Source organism: Suillus discolor (genome assembly GCF_016758755.1).
Source record: "Suillus discolor strain FC423 chromosome Unknown F5147scaffold_7, whole genome shotgun sequence".
NCBI classification, from domain to species: domain Eukaryota; kingdom Fungi; phylum Basidiomycota; class Agaricomycetes; order Boletales; family Suillaceae; genus Suillus; species Suillus discolor.
Window position 1 is genome coordinate 599,404 of NW_024541254.1, and position 15,901 is coordinate 615,304.

At 49.1% G+C, this 15,901-nt stretch overlaps 8 protein-coding genes across 8 annotated transcripts; 5 read left to right on the plus strand and 3 right to left on the minus strand.

The window, feature by feature from the left end:
• The first annotated feature begins 36 nt into the window (after positions 1-36).
• Positions 37-1,882, plus strand: F5147DRAFT_675250 (uncharacterized protein). Its single transcript, XM_041435905.1, has 2 exons — positions 37-400; positions 459-1,882. Exons 1-2 carry the CDS (start codon positions 332-334, stop codon positions 1,605-1,607), a joined length of 1,218 nt encoding a protein of 405 aa, XP_041297298.1. The 5' UTR covers positions 37-331; the 3' UTR covers positions 1,608-1,882.
• Positions 1,883-1,959: 77 nt separating this feature from the next.
• F5147DRAFT_384668 (uncharacterized protein) lies at positions 1,960-2,873 on the plus strand. The gene is made up of 3 exons (XM_041429517.1): positions 1,960-2,542; positions 2,594-2,666; positions 2,727-2,873. The coding sequence occupies exon 1, from the start codon at positions 2,111-2,113 to the stop codon at positions 2,519-2,521; it is 411 nt and encodes a 136-aa protein (XP_041297299.1). The 5' UTR covers positions 1,960-2,110; the 3' UTR covers positions 2,522-2,542; positions 2,594-2,666; positions 2,727-2,873.
• Positions 2,874-4,288: 1,415 nt separating this feature from the next.
• F5147DRAFT_384716 (uncharacterized protein) lies at positions 4,289-8,025 on the plus strand. The gene is made up of 3 exons (XM_041429518.1): positions 4,289-5,351; positions 5,405-7,267; positions 7,322-8,025. The coding sequence occupies exons 1-3, from the start codon at positions 4,419-4,421 to the stop codon at positions 7,961-7,963; spliced, it is 3,438 nt and encodes a 1,145-aa protein (XP_041297300.1). The 5' UTR covers positions 4,289-4,418; the 3' UTR covers positions 7,964-8,025.
• Positions 8,026-8,614: 589 nt separating this feature from the next.
• On the plus strand, positions 8,615-9,639 carry F5147DRAFT_675259 (uncharacterized protein). The gene is made up of 2 exons (XM_041435906.1): positions 8,615-9,250; positions 9,299-9,639. Exons 1-2 carry the CDS (start codon positions 8,680-8,682, stop codon positions 9,577-9,579), a joined length of 852 nt encoding a protein of 283 aa, XP_041297301.1. The 5' UTR covers positions 8,615-8,679; the 3' UTR covers positions 9,580-9,639.
• A 1,906-nt stretch (positions 9,640-11,545) lies between these two features.
• Positions 11,546-12,586, minus strand: F5147DRAFT_568401 (Mov34-domain-containing protein; the record flags this gene model as incomplete). Its single annotated transcript, XM_041430899.1, has 4 exons — positions 11,546-11,853; positions 11,908-11,999; positions 12,058-12,462; positions 12,516-12,586. The coding sequence occupies 4 exons, from the start codon at positions 12,584-12,586 to the stop codon at positions 11,546-11,548; spliced, it is 876 nt and encodes a 291-aa protein (XP_041297302.1).
• Positions 12,587-12,718: 132 nt separating this feature from the next.
• On the plus strand, positions 12,719-13,031 carry F5147DRAFT_769329 (mitochondrial import receptor subunit TOM7; the record flags this gene model as incomplete). The annotated part of the gene is made up of 4 exons (XM_041441038.1): positions 12,719-12,739; positions 12,793-12,825; positions 12,874-12,953; positions 13,010-13,031. The coding sequence occupies 4 exons, from the start codon at positions 12,719-12,721 to the stop codon at positions 13,029-13,031; spliced, it is 156 nt and encodes a 51-aa protein (XP_041297303.1).
• Positions 13,032-13,329: 298 nt separating this feature from the next.
• Positions 13,330-15,128, minus strand: F5147DRAFT_675266 (uncharacterized protein). Its single transcript, XM_041435907.1, has 6 exons — positions 14,987-15,128; positions 14,836-14,930; positions 14,621-14,780; positions 14,170-14,564; positions 13,732-14,117; positions 13,330-13,680 (listed from the first exon to the last, which is right to left on the minus strand). Exons 1-6 carry the CDS (start codon positions 15,106-15,108, stop codon positions 13,483-13,485), a joined length of 1,356 nt encoding a protein of 451 aa, XP_041297304.1. The 5' UTR covers positions 15,109-15,128; the 3' UTR covers positions 13,330-13,482.
• A 199-nt stretch (positions 15,129-15,327) lies between these two features.
• Positions 15,328-15,883, minus strand: F5147DRAFT_569075 (uncharacterized protein; the record flags this gene model as incomplete). Its single annotated transcript, XM_041430935.1, has 2 exons — positions 15,328-15,504; positions 15,557-15,883. The coding sequence occupies 2 exons, from the start codon at positions 15,881-15,883 to the stop codon at positions 15,328-15,330; spliced, it is 504 nt and encodes a 167-aa protein (XP_041297305.1).
• Between the last annotated feature and the right edge of the window lie 18 nt (positions 15,884-15,901).

Below are 15,901 nucleotides of genomic sequence, written 5' to 3' on the forward strand. Positions count from 1 at the left end.
TATCTCAGCCGCAAAATACTAATCGGCACAGCACAGGCGGTTTTCTACATCAGTAAGGCTGCACATTGGCAGGTGCAGCGGTGCAAGCGTCCCGTCGCTTAGGTCTCTAAAACGGTCTCACTAGATGTGCGAACATGTTTATGACGCTGGTGAACACGTTTTTTCCTGCACGCGCACCCCGTAATAACGTACTCGTGCACTAAGTGTTGGTCAATCGGTAGCGGGCTGTACTTGGACGAACTTCGTTATAAGACCCTGTGCAACTCAGATAAAATGGTCTTCATACCCTGGGGTGGTTCACATTCTTCCCTTTCATATCTCGCGATACCTCATGGATGTCCGTGAAAATTGCCTGGGTCGTGTCATAGGTTGCGAACTCCGCTGTATACCACCCAGATATGTAAGTCATTTAAACTTGATATTTGTTCTCGTTCAAGTCTTATAGTTCCTCTCCACAGCTCAAATCGTGTTGGGGGCTGAAATGGTGCCCCAAATTTTATGCTCGAGGACCAAGCGAATTCGACGTTGGGGTTTTAACACCGGATGGAAAATACAACTCCCTAAAGACTGATGATTCCTTGGCTATGGAACATAGAGCTCAGGGTAGCATTGCGAATTTGAAACCGTCTCCAAGCTTGCCCATCACTGTCTATGATGCTGATGGTCGGCTAGGATCAAGGAGACGCGAACCGCCTTCTTCACCATCCTGGCACTTGCCCCCATCTCCTGCTTATAGTATGAACGAGAGAACACAAGATCAACCTGATTTTATGCGTTCTCCCGCCCATTCCTCAACGCCTCTGATTGCGCCGGGAGGGACGGAGAGACCGTCTCGGCTACCCATACCTATCACTGGATCAAGAACTACGTTGTCATCGATCCAGCCCTTCTCAGAGCCTTATACGTCAGAGCTCTCGTATGCTCTACTTCCGGGACATTCGTCGCACCCATCGCAGAGCTGTGGTGCTCCAACAGTTGGGGAACCCCTGCATTTACATTATTTAAGCTCCAAAGTTATGCCTGCTGTATCGCAGGATCCAGCTGCCTTCAGGCTGCTGTATGGTGTAGCGCCAGAGACTGACGCCTCTTTAGAGCACCTGGTCTCAGATCCAGGAGACGCGCAGGAACAATATCTCCCCCCGGACAGCATCCATGCCCATTCCACACTTCAGGTTCACCTCATGACTCCCACTATGCAAACTCTGCAAGCAACTTTGTTGGATTCATGGAACAACTTAGATTTCTCTCCTGCATCGACGACTCCGATGTCATGTTCAACGTCATTCAGCGCTGACTCCAGTTTGATTGGAGAGTTCGAACATCATCATGGTCCAGGAGTTGCAACTTCAATGTCTGAACTAATGGGGATGGACTGGGAAAATTCGACGCAATCCAATGACCAGTTGGAGGCAGGGATAACGGACGAGGATTGGCAGCTGCATCGGACTTTCACGCGTTCCTCGCCGATGCATCAGTCGAGAGGGCTATCTCCTATTGATATGAGTGTGGATGAGCTGCCAGGCACCGGTGATGGAGAGGAGACAGCGTACAATCTTTCCGACACCTTCCTCTTCTCCAGCGCCTTTCATGGTACTTTCGCTTGCTGAAGGCCGCTGGGCAGCTGCTCAGATAGGCTACTGTTCAACACATTCATCTTTCTATTTCCGCTATTCCAAGAACTTGGCAAACATGATGCGCCCTCATGGTACTGCGCTATGTTGGCGTGTTGTTCGACAGGCATGGTTGGTTATGTCCGCCAGTTCACGAACACAGGCAAAGCAAAACAAAGCGCCCCTAGCTCCTGAGGATGATGGTGTTGCCAGAAACGCGCAGGTGTATATTCATTTAATACATGGACATGATACCCATATGTTTTACTCGCATAATCGTCATATAAATGTTTGATCAATTTGGCATATATGACGGGCGTTGTGATTCCATATTCAATATTTGACATCCGAGGTGTCTTGACAAGTCACGCCACGCCACACACTGCAGGCTGCCCAGGCTTGCCTGGCGTCGAAATTTCAAATCCAGCATACCTAACTTCTAGCCACTTAAGGCTAGCAAACATTGTATTTACCACTTCCTTTCGGTTCATAGACCGACCATGTCCCACAAACTGCCAGAGCAGTTGAATGTCAATCCTGAACTACCTCCTCCAGCATATTCTGCCCATCCACATAACTTGGGACCGTCAGGGCAAGTGCAAGGACCAAGTTCTCCCGGGCCTCATGAACGGATTCCCGGAGCTTACCCTCACCGCGCCTCGTCTTTTTTCGGCTCAAACGCTACACCGTCATTTATACCACCACCACCACCACATTTTGGGCCTACTCCTCTATTACACTCTGACCCTACCCTAGGGCTGCTACCATATTATGACCTGCGTTCTCCGTACGCTATTGCAGAAGCGACGTCGCGCGCACGGTGGCGTTTCATTTGTGCTTCTCTGTGGGCCACCGGTATCGTCATGTGGTTGGTCGCGGTCGGTACATTTGGAGGACTGCGAGATATATAGCCGCCTAGCGTGGCTTCTGTAGTAAGTGTGCGACCATCTTAATTGTTGTCTGCTAAATCACGGGAAATTCAGCTTTTTCATATGGACAATATATACGAAGTTTATTTTGGCCGGCACGCGTATATTTCTCCATGTATGACTCATGGTTCTGTCCATGTTTTACTGTCTTCTTTAGACAAAGGCTGATCATCATCCTCGTTTGTAGATGCTCTATGTAAACATAATGTATTTCGTACAATACCCATGGCATTTTTACTGCACGCTGTGCATTTCTTCTCCGAGTCTTTGGGGACGACTCACTCGGGTCCCCGGAGCAATGCAGAATCCTAATTCCCTATGCTAGCTTCTGTCAGTGCCCGAGCTTAGGCCGGTTTAACCTGTGCGTGCGCAAGGTTTTTCAGTGTCATCCTAGTGCGTCCGGCGACAATTTAATTCATCCTGCGAGGCTAGGACCAAGACAGGACAGCCTAGATAATGCCAGTGGTCACTTGGGGGACAACATTTTTTCCGACCAGTGTTTACGGCAGCAAGTGCTGATAAGTACTGTCAAGATAAATGGCCGTTGTGCGTCGAGCCCGAGACACCTCATAAAATGAACATATTAATAGACAATGTCTCAACCAAAAGATCGACGAAGGTGGATGAAGTGTATGTGTGACTCTGATGCTCTTGTTTATATACTTGTCGATACAATATTTTCATACAGCACAATATTGGCAGGTATAAAGCAAACGCCCGCAATTGCTCCGCTGAGCGCATGGTTACCAGCGCCAATATTTAGACCTGAAGATGAACAGAATATCCGAATTTTATAATAATAATAGGTTTACGAGGAAATAAAAGAATTGTCACCGTGTCGACCACATCCGCATGCAGCTAGATTCAGTTTCGACCCTTTCGTCGGGGACTTCGTGGGGTGGTGTTACCAAACGACACCCACCTTTCAGCCAGACGACGACTTAATCGAGGGAATTACATCTTGTCCACGACTCGGACTTGCCTCAGCTTCAACAACCAACTTGGAGGTCAGCTCGACAATATTTGCGCAATGGTAGAGCTAATACATTGTCAACCATCCTTCAAAGCTTCATTCTCCTCTGCCTTCTCTCCTACTCATTCAAAAACCACTTATTGTGCGAGGAGATGGTCTGTGCGTTTGTTGAATGGAGGGTGTGTGCGTGTGAAAGAATTAAGGTTAGGGTCTGTGCGTGGGAGAATGTGTGACTTTCGTGACCCAGATAATTGGTGGTGTTAATTTTTTTCGGTTTTGAATTCTGGGTCGGCCCCGCGCGCTTCCTTTTGTTCCTTCACACTTTGACAACCTCGATCGCACCTTCCACGTCGATAACCACAGCGACAGGACACTCTTCCTCACCGTCCACGGCGACGACCTAATCACACCGCTCGTCGTCTGCCACCTTTTCGTGCGCTTCATTTGCTGTCACTTCGTTGCCCGTTCAGTGTTGACCTCTCTTATTTATCTACTCCCACGCGCCGCGCACGTCGACCGCTATTGCTCATCGCTGTCACATTCATCGCCGACGCCATCTACCCTATCTCTATCATACGCAATCGCTCATAGCCCATAAACACACCTCTCTGTCAGTTTGTTTTTCGATTGTAGCCATATCAGCAATCACTGTCTCGCGCTACCTCCCACGATCGTCCGTACCACATTCATAACATTATACGGCTGTTGATGTCCAATTTCTAGTCTTAGCCATCCCACATACTTGTCTGTAATCACCCCGCGCACCATCCTACCAATCTGGCGTCCATAGTTCCCACTCCTCCGCCCATCCAAAGGCTCGAAGAGGACCTCATTAATCGTTCACTGCTCGATTCTCTCGAAGCCCAAGGAGACGCAGAACCCATTCATCCATCTCCGCAACCTGCCATGTCTCACTCAAACTCCAACTCTGGTTCAGGAGCACCATCTCCTGAAGCGCAATTTCATATCCCACCTGTGAATAGGCCTGATTCCCCCAGCAATATCGATTTCAATGCCAACCACGAGAATGATCGTTTGCTCCGCACTTCCCTTCTTCAGCAACACATTGATGATAATCATCATCGAAACTCGGAGTCACTGTTCTCTCACGGTGGAGTTCAATCCATGTATAACACATCCAATAATTTCCATCTCCCGGAGTACCTCTCAGATGACATCTCCCTCAAGCAGAGTATTGCCGGGAGTAAGTCTCCAAACGACTTTGGCGCTGGGTCGTTAAGGTCGTCTTTGAGCGCTTATAACGGAATCAGTGGTGGCAATGCTTCCAGTGCTGGTGCCACCGGCTCATATCGCTTGCGTCAACCAGATGGTCTCCCCTCACAACCTTATTCAAACACAAACGAGATATTTGGGTCTCATCAGCCCTTAAATTTGCAGCACCCACTCTCTCAGCAATCTCAGCAGAGTACGTCCAGGTCTGCCGCATTCGAGTCACGCAGCGGGTATGACTTCGGAACCAGCTCTCCGCTAGGAGGTAGTAAGGTTCCTCAACAATTCTCTTCCTTGGACCCGTTCCTCCAAGCGCACTCCTCTAAGGGCCAACAACAGTCACAAGTCCATGACGCTTATCATCCACTGTCGCACAGTAACTCTGGTTCCCAGATACCTTACCTGAACGGCATGCACCTTCAAAGCCAGACGCCTTACGGTCCTCACTTACAGTCTAACGGTGGCGTTGCAGCAGTATCAGCAGGCAATGCGAGGCCCATCGGTAGTGTAGGGCAGATGAATTTAAGCGTCGAATCGCAGAGTGTCAATAGTGGACTACCAGAAGAGATTTCGACCATTTTTGTGGTTGGATTTCCTGACGACATGCAGGTCTGTACTGAATCATTCATGACGTCCCGCAACTTCTCACAGCTAGTGTGTAGGAGCGTGAATTCCAGAACATGTTTACGTTCTCCTCCGGCTTTGAAGCTGCCACCCTTAAGATTCCAAACAAGGAGTATACGGCATACGGGTCGGTCGGTGGTACGACTTCGACCACTCCATCTGGTCTCCCTCTCCGTGGAGGTGCCTATACCGGTTATCTAGGCGCTGGTTCCAATGATCCTTACAATGTTGTCACCGTTAATCAAGGAGGGGTTGTGATTGACAATGGACGAGATGGCCCAACGACCTCCTGGCCACCCCTCGCCATGGCACTAGACGAGCCTTCGCACTTCCAAGTGGGACAAGGGCTAGGTGGCCAGCCACCCCGAAAGCAGATAATAGGTTTTGCCAAGTTTCGTACTCGTCAGGAGGCGCTTGAGGCAAGAGACTTACTTCAGGGCCGCCGCGTCGACATCGAGAAAGGCGCAATTCTAAAGGCAGAAATGGCGAAGAAGAACTTGCACACCAAGCGAGGCGTTGGCATGGGTGCCACGACATCCGGAGGTGGCGGAAGCGTTTCTCTTGGTAATGGTATGGGGACTATCGGAGGGTTGAGTGCAAGCGGAGGCATGGGCTCGCTTAGTGGTCTTGGAAGCAATGCCGATATCATTGCTAATCTCGCCAACAATCTCAATTTGAACAACCTGGCTACACTTACCAGCAACAACTCTGAAATCCTCTCCCCGCGCGAGAGGGAGTTAAACTCGGTGGGGCTAGGCGGGTCTGGCTGGCGTGAGGGAAGGCTCGGGGATAGCAGTGAGGATGAGCGCGATAACAGCATCCGTGACAGGCGCAGGGAGGCGCTTGGCCTTGGACTTGGTTTGATGCGCGGTGCTCGTGAACGCGCTCAGGCTGATGAAGAAGAGCGGGTCAGGCGCAGCAATGACCTCAAGCAGTTCCAGACTGACGCTTCTCGAATGTTGCCTGGAAATACTCCTACTTTTGAACCTTTCCATTCGGTCTCCGCCCCCACTTTATCCCGTCATTCTCAGAGTGGTCTCCTTTCCCCTACAGGTGGGTCGATGTCCATTTCTGGGCTAACAGAAGGTGGAAGCAGCGGTCACAGCCCACTTATGGGAAATGGATATGGTAATATTATCGCTCAAACCGGCCGGGATGGCTCCAGCAATGTAACTCCTGATCACAATGGTCTTCGCGAGTCCCGAAGTATCGGACCTTGGGATGCGCCTTCTCCGCGTGAGAGGGAGGCATCCGGCATTCCGCAAACCCTGTCGTCGCTGTATGCAGCTCGGAAGTCCTCTATGGTACCAGTTCGACCGCCATCCCCTCAGGACGAGTCTCCTCCTCTTTCCCACTCAGCCTTCTCACCAAGCGATGAGGACGACATGATGCTTCCACAGCACCGTTCTGGCGCATTGCGCTCGCTTTATCCCCTATCTTCCCAATTGGAAGAGTCGTTACACCTGCAGAGCCAGTCTCAGTCGATGGCACCTGGCAGTGCTACGTCAAGCTCCGCCGGAGGGTTTGAGGGTGACAGACCAGTTCTCCTTGCAGTTAGTACCAGTGCACAACCGAGTTCGGGCAGTGCTGGTATCGGCTCACCTCAGCTTGCATCACCTTCTTCCCAGTCGGGATCTGCAAGTTCGTCTACTGGATTGAATGGAGGAGGTAGTGCAACCAGTGCAGGCAACGCTGTCGGTGCAGGCCCGAGGAATGTTGTTGTCGACCAGAATCCGCCTATCAATACCTTGTACGTGGGCAACCTTCCGACAGGGTCCGTCGGCAGTGGTTACCCTGCAGGGTTTCTGGAGGATAGTCTGAGGGAACTTTTCTCTCGGCGCCCAGGGTATAGGAAGTTATGCTTTAGGCAAAAAAGCAACGGCCCAATGTGCTTCGTTGAGGTAAGTGTTTGTACTTGTGGTCACGGTACAATTACTCATTCAAGACCTATGCAGTTTGACGATGTACATTTTGCCACGAAAGCTCTCAATGAACTGTATGGTAATACTCTCGGTGGTATCGTCAAGAATGGCGGTATCCGCTTGTCATACAGCAAGAACCCATTGGGCGTACGCACACCCACTAGTGCTGGTACCGGCGCATCCTTGGTTCAACAACAGCAAGGCAACGTTCACTCTGGCGTTGCATCTCCCTTCCCCCCTGACTCATTCCAACTTCGTCACCCCTTCGACGTCGACGCGTCTATAGGGATGAGACGCGATAGCTCGAACACGACATCTCTATCCGGGGCGTATAGCTACTCAAGATCACCGCCTCCTCCACGGTTTTTCTCACCACCTCCGTCATCAACAAACTTCGGTATCGCACCCGTGCCGTCCATCAGCAATGCGAACGCCTTCCCTCGTGGCTCACAAGCCTTTGGACTACCTTCACCTAATGGCGTACCATCAACTTTTTCGCCATTCGGTCTCCCACTTTCGTCGCCTCGTTCGCGCGCGAATGGTCTCCCTCCATCGCATGCCTTGATACCCGATCAGAGCTCAGAAGGTTCCCTGGCTCACGATCACCCGCAGCATTTCCCGCATCGCGCTTTGTCGCCTTCATCGACCACACTAGAGGCCGCTAGGGCCGGTTAAAGGGACGAACTTAAATTCCCTCGTATTCTCACAGTCCGCATGCAAGCATCTACAGCACAAATCTGCAAGTTATATATATATCTGTACTTACCACTCCACGACATGATTGACATCCCTCCATTTCTCATTGATCGCATGGTTTTCCCCAGAGCCCACTTTTTCGGACTGTCAACTTCGCCGTCGCCTCCAATTTTTTATTTTTCCTCGTTTCGCAACCATTAATCGCAATCCTCCATTCTACATACTCACAATCGGGCTGTTTTCTTCTTCGTCTCTGCGTTCGTATCATTCGCTCCCACAGATTCAACTATCCTATTGCTCGCACGTCAACCTGCTGATATCTCTACTATACTAGTTTACCACTTGTTGTTTTAGGTACCTTCGAGTTCTTGTCCCTGCATTGACTCGTGGCTTGCATTTCGCGTTCATCTCATATTTCGATTCTGCATACCACCTGTTTTCTGAACTTCGGGTTACCGCCCAGCATTTTCTCGACATTCTCATCTACACGCGTTCCATACGCACGTTATGTATACTACTGTGAATGGTTTGATGCTGCTGGATTGTCAGAAATATAATTCGTCTAAACACGTGCGGATTTATTCACTGGTTTGGACCGACTACTTGAGGAGATGTGACTACAACCTACCACGAGTGTGTGTGTCACGCCTAGACCACGGCTATGTTACAGAGAACGATCATATAGCACCGCCATCATGGATACCGATTTCGACGAAACATATGTTCTACTTCTCCTCGCAGACTCTAATCTACCCACGGGCTCATTCGTCGCGTCCTCTGGGTTCGAGTCCTATGAAACGCATGGATTCTTATCTCTTCCATCCACATCAAATGCGGGAAAGGGAAGAGCAGCTACGGCGGGCACAGTCGCCTTCATTCAAGACAGCCTGCATACCTACGCCCGAAGTGCTCTTCCATTTGTTTCAGATGCCCATCGCGCAGTAGATGCATTCAAGAATCTCAAGGGCAAGCTAGACATCGGCCATGACGCTACAATCAAGAAATTGCTTGAGCTGGACGAGCTGTACGAAACCATGACACTCAATCATGTAGCTAAGCGCGCCTCGAAAGCCCAGGGGGTAGCACTCCTCACACTATACACAAAAGGGTTTGCTCGCCCTTCAGGCCCCAGTGATGAAGACCATCTCTCAAAGAGCTTGACCGTCCTTATCGATCGTCTGAAATTGATGGTTCGCGGAGAAGAGACGCATGGCCATCTACCCATGTGCTGGGGCGTGCTGACCGGTGCTCTTGGGATATCACTTTGTATGTTTGATATTCGAATCCTCGATATGAAATTATAATTGTTTTTAGTGCGAGCGCAGCACCTTTTTCTATTTCTCCATGCACGTTCACTTCTCTCCTCAGCGATTCGTTTGAATACGATAGGACCCTACAGTTCCCAGCAACTTTTGCTCCACTCAGTGAGACCACTGGTCGAGGAGGAAGTGTCACAGAATAAGGATATGCATACCGGAATTTTTATGGACATGCATCACAATGATGTAGATAATCGGCCTGCTACGACATGGCCCCTTGGCGAAATCCTCGCTGTTCGACATGATTTACAGCACTCGAGAATATTTAATAGCTGATGAGAACTGTACGTCGCTTTTTAAACTTGGTGGAAGATGAATTTCCCTTATACAGCTACCTGCATGACTGCGCGAATCAGGGAGAACGTGGAGTACAGGCACTGCGATATCTTACTCTGTCAATGGATCATCAGTAGTCCGCCGGAAATCCTTAGGCTCTAGTTGGGTGCACGTTGAAAACCAAGCACTTTGCTACCCTTGAACACACTCTCGCTGTGAACTCCCCTCCTCAGTTGATGATACATACAAGCCATGCCTCATTCGGACGATGTGGATCCATCATTCCAGCGATTGTTGTTGATCTTCTCTTCTCACTGATTTTGTTGCTGCATTACACTCGAGTAGCAGTGAAATTTGTCCTGCAGTAACCCAACTCGGCAATTGACTATGTAAGAGTTGTACCCACGTACAACATAATTTAGCGCCTCAATAACTTCGTGTACGTAGCCTGCGTGCCGCATTCGCATCATCCCTTGGTGATTGATAGTCAGTATTCTCCGTAGAGCCAAAGCATATCTTGCGACCTAGAATGGGCCACTGCTTTAGGACTTGTTCTAGCATTGTTCAGTCACCCGTCGTGGAACCTGTTACCTGAGCTTCATTTAAGGACTTTCCCACTGAGATCGCTCTCTCGTCCTAAGACATGCTGCCCATCCCAGTCTTACTCAACCGTTCTCAAATTCCGTCTTGTCTCCCCAGCTGTCAGGTGCGCTGGACTGCCCGAAATGCTGCACACGCTATTGATGTGAATCGGCGAGCTTTGTGGGTGTCTCGCTGACACTTCTGTGCACAGCAGCCCCGTCTGTCACTAAGCCTCATGGCCCCCCAGCCCTGCTCTATACACCGTCGCTCGCGGATTCAAGCTTCAAGCTTGAACCTTCTGACATGCTGCCTGAAGCAAGACGGAAAATATTCCCCTTCCTCTTTACCTGTTTAATAGCGGAACCTCGTGGTGCTAACCTTGGGATCTGCACTCCTTCCTCTCATCTCCAACCTATCACCCTCCTCACACAATGACTGAAACAATCTTGCATGCCAATGGTCGGTCTTCGGGCGCTATTGTATCTCAAGGCAACAATTTACCTCAGTGGATGACGCCCCATGGGCTTCGTTTCAGAGCCTTGAAAATTCCCACCGGCTTTCCCGCGCATCAAACTCTGGATTGATGTAAATGCGTTTAGTACTGTGCAGATGGAACTGTTGACGTTCTTCCTTCGCTACTGAAGGCCTACAGCGTACCACTGTAAAGGGACTGGAGAGGGGTGTGTCCCGTTAGATGATGGTCGTGTTATGGTGTTCTGTTCTCGTGTGCACTCTTGTGTATTTTGTCAAGACTGAATACAAGTTGTTAAGCTGAGGGAGGGTGTTATGATATAATTGAATTGATGCTATTCTGGATCCATGCGGGGACTCCCAATCAGTTGTCCCACTTCCTGTATCATATACATCTTGGCACTAAATTTTGGTCAAGACTTTGTTACTTAGGGTTAACTGTAGCTATAGGTAAACCAACTATAATAATAATCTCGGTTCCAGATTCTTTGACAGTCAAAGCTGCAGTCAGCTTAAAAGATACACGGGACATCCAAGACAACATCCTCAATGGGATTGTCCGCCTTCATGGTTCAGTGAACACTGGAGACGTACGTCTGGCATCGCCAGGGCAAATTCAAAGGTCCAATCCACCTCAATAAAAATCAATTCTAATCATAATCTCCCCCTTCGTGCGAAAAAAAGATGGTGACTGCAACATCTTCTGAAGCAACTACACACCAACTGGGTTTACCGAAAGCGACTGTTCTACACAGAGGATTGTGAGGATGACTGGTACAGCAGACTACAGTGCACTGATACAAGCCACCCATTTTTCGCGGATGGAAACTTGGAATATCGGAAGAAAGGGGGATTTAAGCTAGGTAATCACATAAATGGCTTCAATCGCAATCAAAACTAGGAATACGCACCGTTATGCTGCGGTAGTCAACGCTAATCTTGCAGAAACTTCGGCTTGGCTTCGGACCAAGTTTGCGAGGTATGTTACCATCAGAGTGTCCTGTAGTCCTGCGGTCCAACCGCCATCTTCCTCTACGCCGGTACCCAATACGTCCATAAGATACCTCCCTACAGCCTTGTCCCCAACAACTTCACCGCGCAAGACAGATTGCACATATGCAAGTACTCTGTTGAGCATGTTTTGCACGTCTGTCAATGAGGATGCAAGAACATCGAGGTCGGTTTGGTTGGATGACGGCGTAGGAGACAACAGCAGGTCGACTAAGCAAGAAATTCAATCGATGGCGTGTTGGTACACCTGATATTTTAACTCACGGCCACTGCGTTCTGCTTCATGGAAGCGAAGTTCGCAAGGGATTGGAACAAATACACAATTTTCGGGTTTGGGGAAGATCCCAACCGGTGAGCTAGATTGGTTGAAATAAAATCAAGGAAACTGCATGACCTAGAAGCTATAGCACGTACCTTACATATGCCTTCACTCCAGCACTCTTTTCCTCCTCTGTTCCAGTGTCAAGGGCAACGTGTACCGCTTGATTTGGTGCGGTCTCTTGAGAGTAGAAATTTTGAATTAAGGCAGAGTATGTGTTTAGGTCTGAGCCAGTCGAGTACCACCCTACGATGGTTTCATTGGGCCTGACACGAGTGCAGAGGTCGTACATGGCACGATGGTAGTCCATGTCTACTGCAACCTGCTCATCGGTCTCCGAATGGAGGACAGCAAATGCAGACTTGACGTCTACAGTCGAGTCTGTGCGTGTACCAAGAAGGGTACCAATGACACGATGTTGAGCATCTGTTCGCCGAAGGTAGTGGTCAAGGATCGAGAAGAGTGCGGACGGATGAATCGTTAGTGAAGTTGGGCGCGTCCTAGCAGTTCATGAGACCAACTGCATCGCATGGCAAGTTTTGAATGAACTCACGAAGGTACACCATTTGTACTTGTTGAAGAATTCTGTATATACGCCGCTGATGAGGATGAGCGTATAGGCATTTTCAGAGATAATAAGTGGCTAATCTCGCTGCAGTGATCAAAAAGTCGTCGGAGTTGCAAATGAAGGGACTTGCCTTTTTCGTGGGCCCTTGAAGTTTCTTAGTTCCCGTCGTCATCAAACATTTACAGAAAATGCCTTCCGAAGAGACCAAGGTTCGACTAATGCTCATATGGTTGCCGTGTCCAATACTTATTGTGCTACGCAGGAACGTATCACGAAACTAGTGGAGGTTGGCCGCGTACGTTGGTTTACACCCGCGCTGAACAGGATTACTGACACTCTGCAGACTCTGGTGCACTATGGCTGGATACCACTCATCATTTACATTGGCTATACTCGGAGCACGCCTCAACCCACCCTTATTAAGTGCGTTGTCTCAGTGTTTCTCGGTGGCCTCGGAAGTTTTTAACATATTGAACTAGGCTCATAAGCCCGCTCGCATAAGGAATTACTACTTGCATGCGCACTTCCAGCTGTATTTTATAATTCAGTCTACTTAAAAAAAGTCAACTCTCTGCTCAGTGATCAGGTGCTGCTAGGAGCTTGAAGTTTTATCTGAGTGGTCTATCATGTCATGCCGATGGAACGTGTTTGTCGACTTAGGTAAGTTTTGCCCTTCCTCCCTTCCACTTGCCAGGATTATACTCCGTGGTGGTTCTCCATGCGAGGGCCCTGAATTTCCTCCGCTTGTAACCGTTTAACTTGAACTGGTTTATTCTGTGGTACATGTCGATGGTATTAGGCCAGATATGAGCATTATGCGCGCGACTCTTTTGAAGAGCTGAAGGCTGACCACGATGCTTACTTACAGGAATACACGAGATAGTGTGTCATGCAAAATACAATGTGATATATTTTATTTTAAGGTATCAAAAGCAAGAGAAAGTCCGCAACGTCACATATACACCCTTCTCAGCTCTGCGGCGCTGGTAATTCGTTGGCACATGGGGCAGAGTTTGGTTGCCCCCAGGCAACGAAGCCAGCATTCACGACAGCATGTGTGCCAGCATCCTGTTGACACCGTTGGTTCGGTATAGTGTGAAAGGCAGATACGGCACAGGTTGGGTGAAGATGTTGAGCCAGTGTTAGATTCCTATGATTGGCTATTAGTCGGGGGTGTATATTAACTATGCCTTGAACTTACCAGAGCCTGCAACTTGTTTTCCAGAGCCAGGATAAGTGCGCTAGGGTCATTTCGTGAGCGCGCAGTGATAATGTCGAGGTCGAGCTGGTCCATCCCGGTCGGTTGGATAACATTGTTCTCTATACTATCTGCCCGCTTCAATAAGACCTTGCCCTCAACTACCAGATGTCTGAGCGTCTGTCGTTCTTGGACAGTTCCTAGATGACCATCTGTGTCGACGTCGATATCTTCATTCTCAGCGTGCAAATCTCGGTCACTTGAAGGCAAAGCCAGGACGTCAGCCTCGCCAAACTGTGCCTCTCCGAACACTGCTTCATCCTCGCCATCTATGTCCACTTCATCCTCGACGTCCAGTGAATTAGATGTTCGAACATGGATACCAGTACCTGCCCATAGAGTCAGCAATAATCTATGTTTTGTTGTGACTTCCGTACTGACCTCGTAGACTTGCACTTGTAATGACCCTCGTCCTAACGCTACCCCCGCCACCACCTATATCAAGATCCTCTTCCTCATCCTGTAACCGCTCTCGCTCCAACCTAGCGCTTTCATGTACTAGACATGCATCCACATGTGCCTCAACGACATCCCGATCGCCTCTGACTACCTGTGCACACACAGGACATGACGTCCCTCCCTCAACTTCCATAATCCAGGACTCTGCTTCATGCTCCTTAGCAAGCTCTTTGAGGCGCAGATGCCGTGCTTTCCGTCGACGCGTAATGGTTTGAATGGTCTTGCCAATGGCAGAAGGAGATGTGGAGGAGGATGGGATAGAAGTGGTAAGGGATTTGCGAGCTTTTAGTGCAGAGCGTCGGGCGCGGTTGCTCGGGCTGAAATGGGTTATATCAATTGCTCGTGCAATGCAGTAGCAAACAGTTAGACGCACCCTTCTTCCAAGTCATCAACTTCTGCCAAAACCTCCGCCTCACCAATATGCCGAATGATGTCTTCCACCCTTTGCATTTCAAGAGCCGCATGAGCCGCAAGCAGACGCACAGGGATCAATTCTGTACATGCCGGGCATTTCTTTGTCTCTGCTCTCTTAGCTATGTGTATCCTCATTCAGTTGAGGTCACAAATCGAAGAAAGTCACGTACGCACGTTTTTTCACTGGGGGCGCGATAACAGGAGCTTCCGAGTGAGTCGAAGAGAGTGAAGAAGAGCTCGGGGACGAATCTCTCGCTCGTTTCTTGCCTCTGGATGCTTTTGTTCAATATACTATTAAAGCACCGAACAAAATGAAAGCACGAACTTCATTGATCTCGGACGTCCCATTTGTAATGTCATTTTTGTGCTCAATATTCCGGGGAATACGTCCACATTATTCAATGATGCGAGTGAAGCTGAAGCGGGTTTTAGAGGGATGGATTGCATGCAAGCAAGTTGGATGTAGCCGATCAGCTTGAAGACATTCAAATTGGTCCGATCAGATCTGAAGCACGTGACTTTTGCCGTCCAGAGGTGCAGCGAGTCTTTTGTGATACGTAGAATTTCATACAGCTGATTACTTGAAGACCAGGATATGCAGTTTACGTTGTACAATAATGGGGGAGATGTATCATCATACATGCTAATTAATAATAAGTATCATACTTAGGCTCCGAAGCTTGGAGGAGTTGCATATGCACCCGTACCCGCACTATATGGCCTACGGGAACCCATACATGTTTTACTATACGTCAGATGGATACCACCGTTTCTTATGAGCCCGTCGAGCGTGGAGCCAGTGAGGTCGTTGAGAGACATCGTGGCATGATGTACATCCTGAAACTGCCACCGCCATAAATCAGAATGAGGCTGAGAGTGGAATAAAATATCTTACGTCGACAAAACACATCATTCGCCCGTCGCTCTTGCGGGTGAATAGTAATCTTCTATATCCCGGGCGCAGAGAAAACAAGGCTCTTAATCGAGTTTCAAGATAGTCACCATAATCCCCTGTGCTCCTAGGGAGATTACCCACGAAAAGCGTGTTTATGGGAGGATATCTGTGACAAGGTTTGGTGTACTCTTGTCGCAACAACTCTCCAGGAGCATGAGGCACAACCGTCTTGTTCTCGGGGTCTGGGGGATAAAATGCGAAAATTGAATCCACAGAATCATCTACAGTCGGGTGTGATAACTTCGGCTGCTGCTGTCTGTGTTTCATGGGTCCAGGTAACGGTTT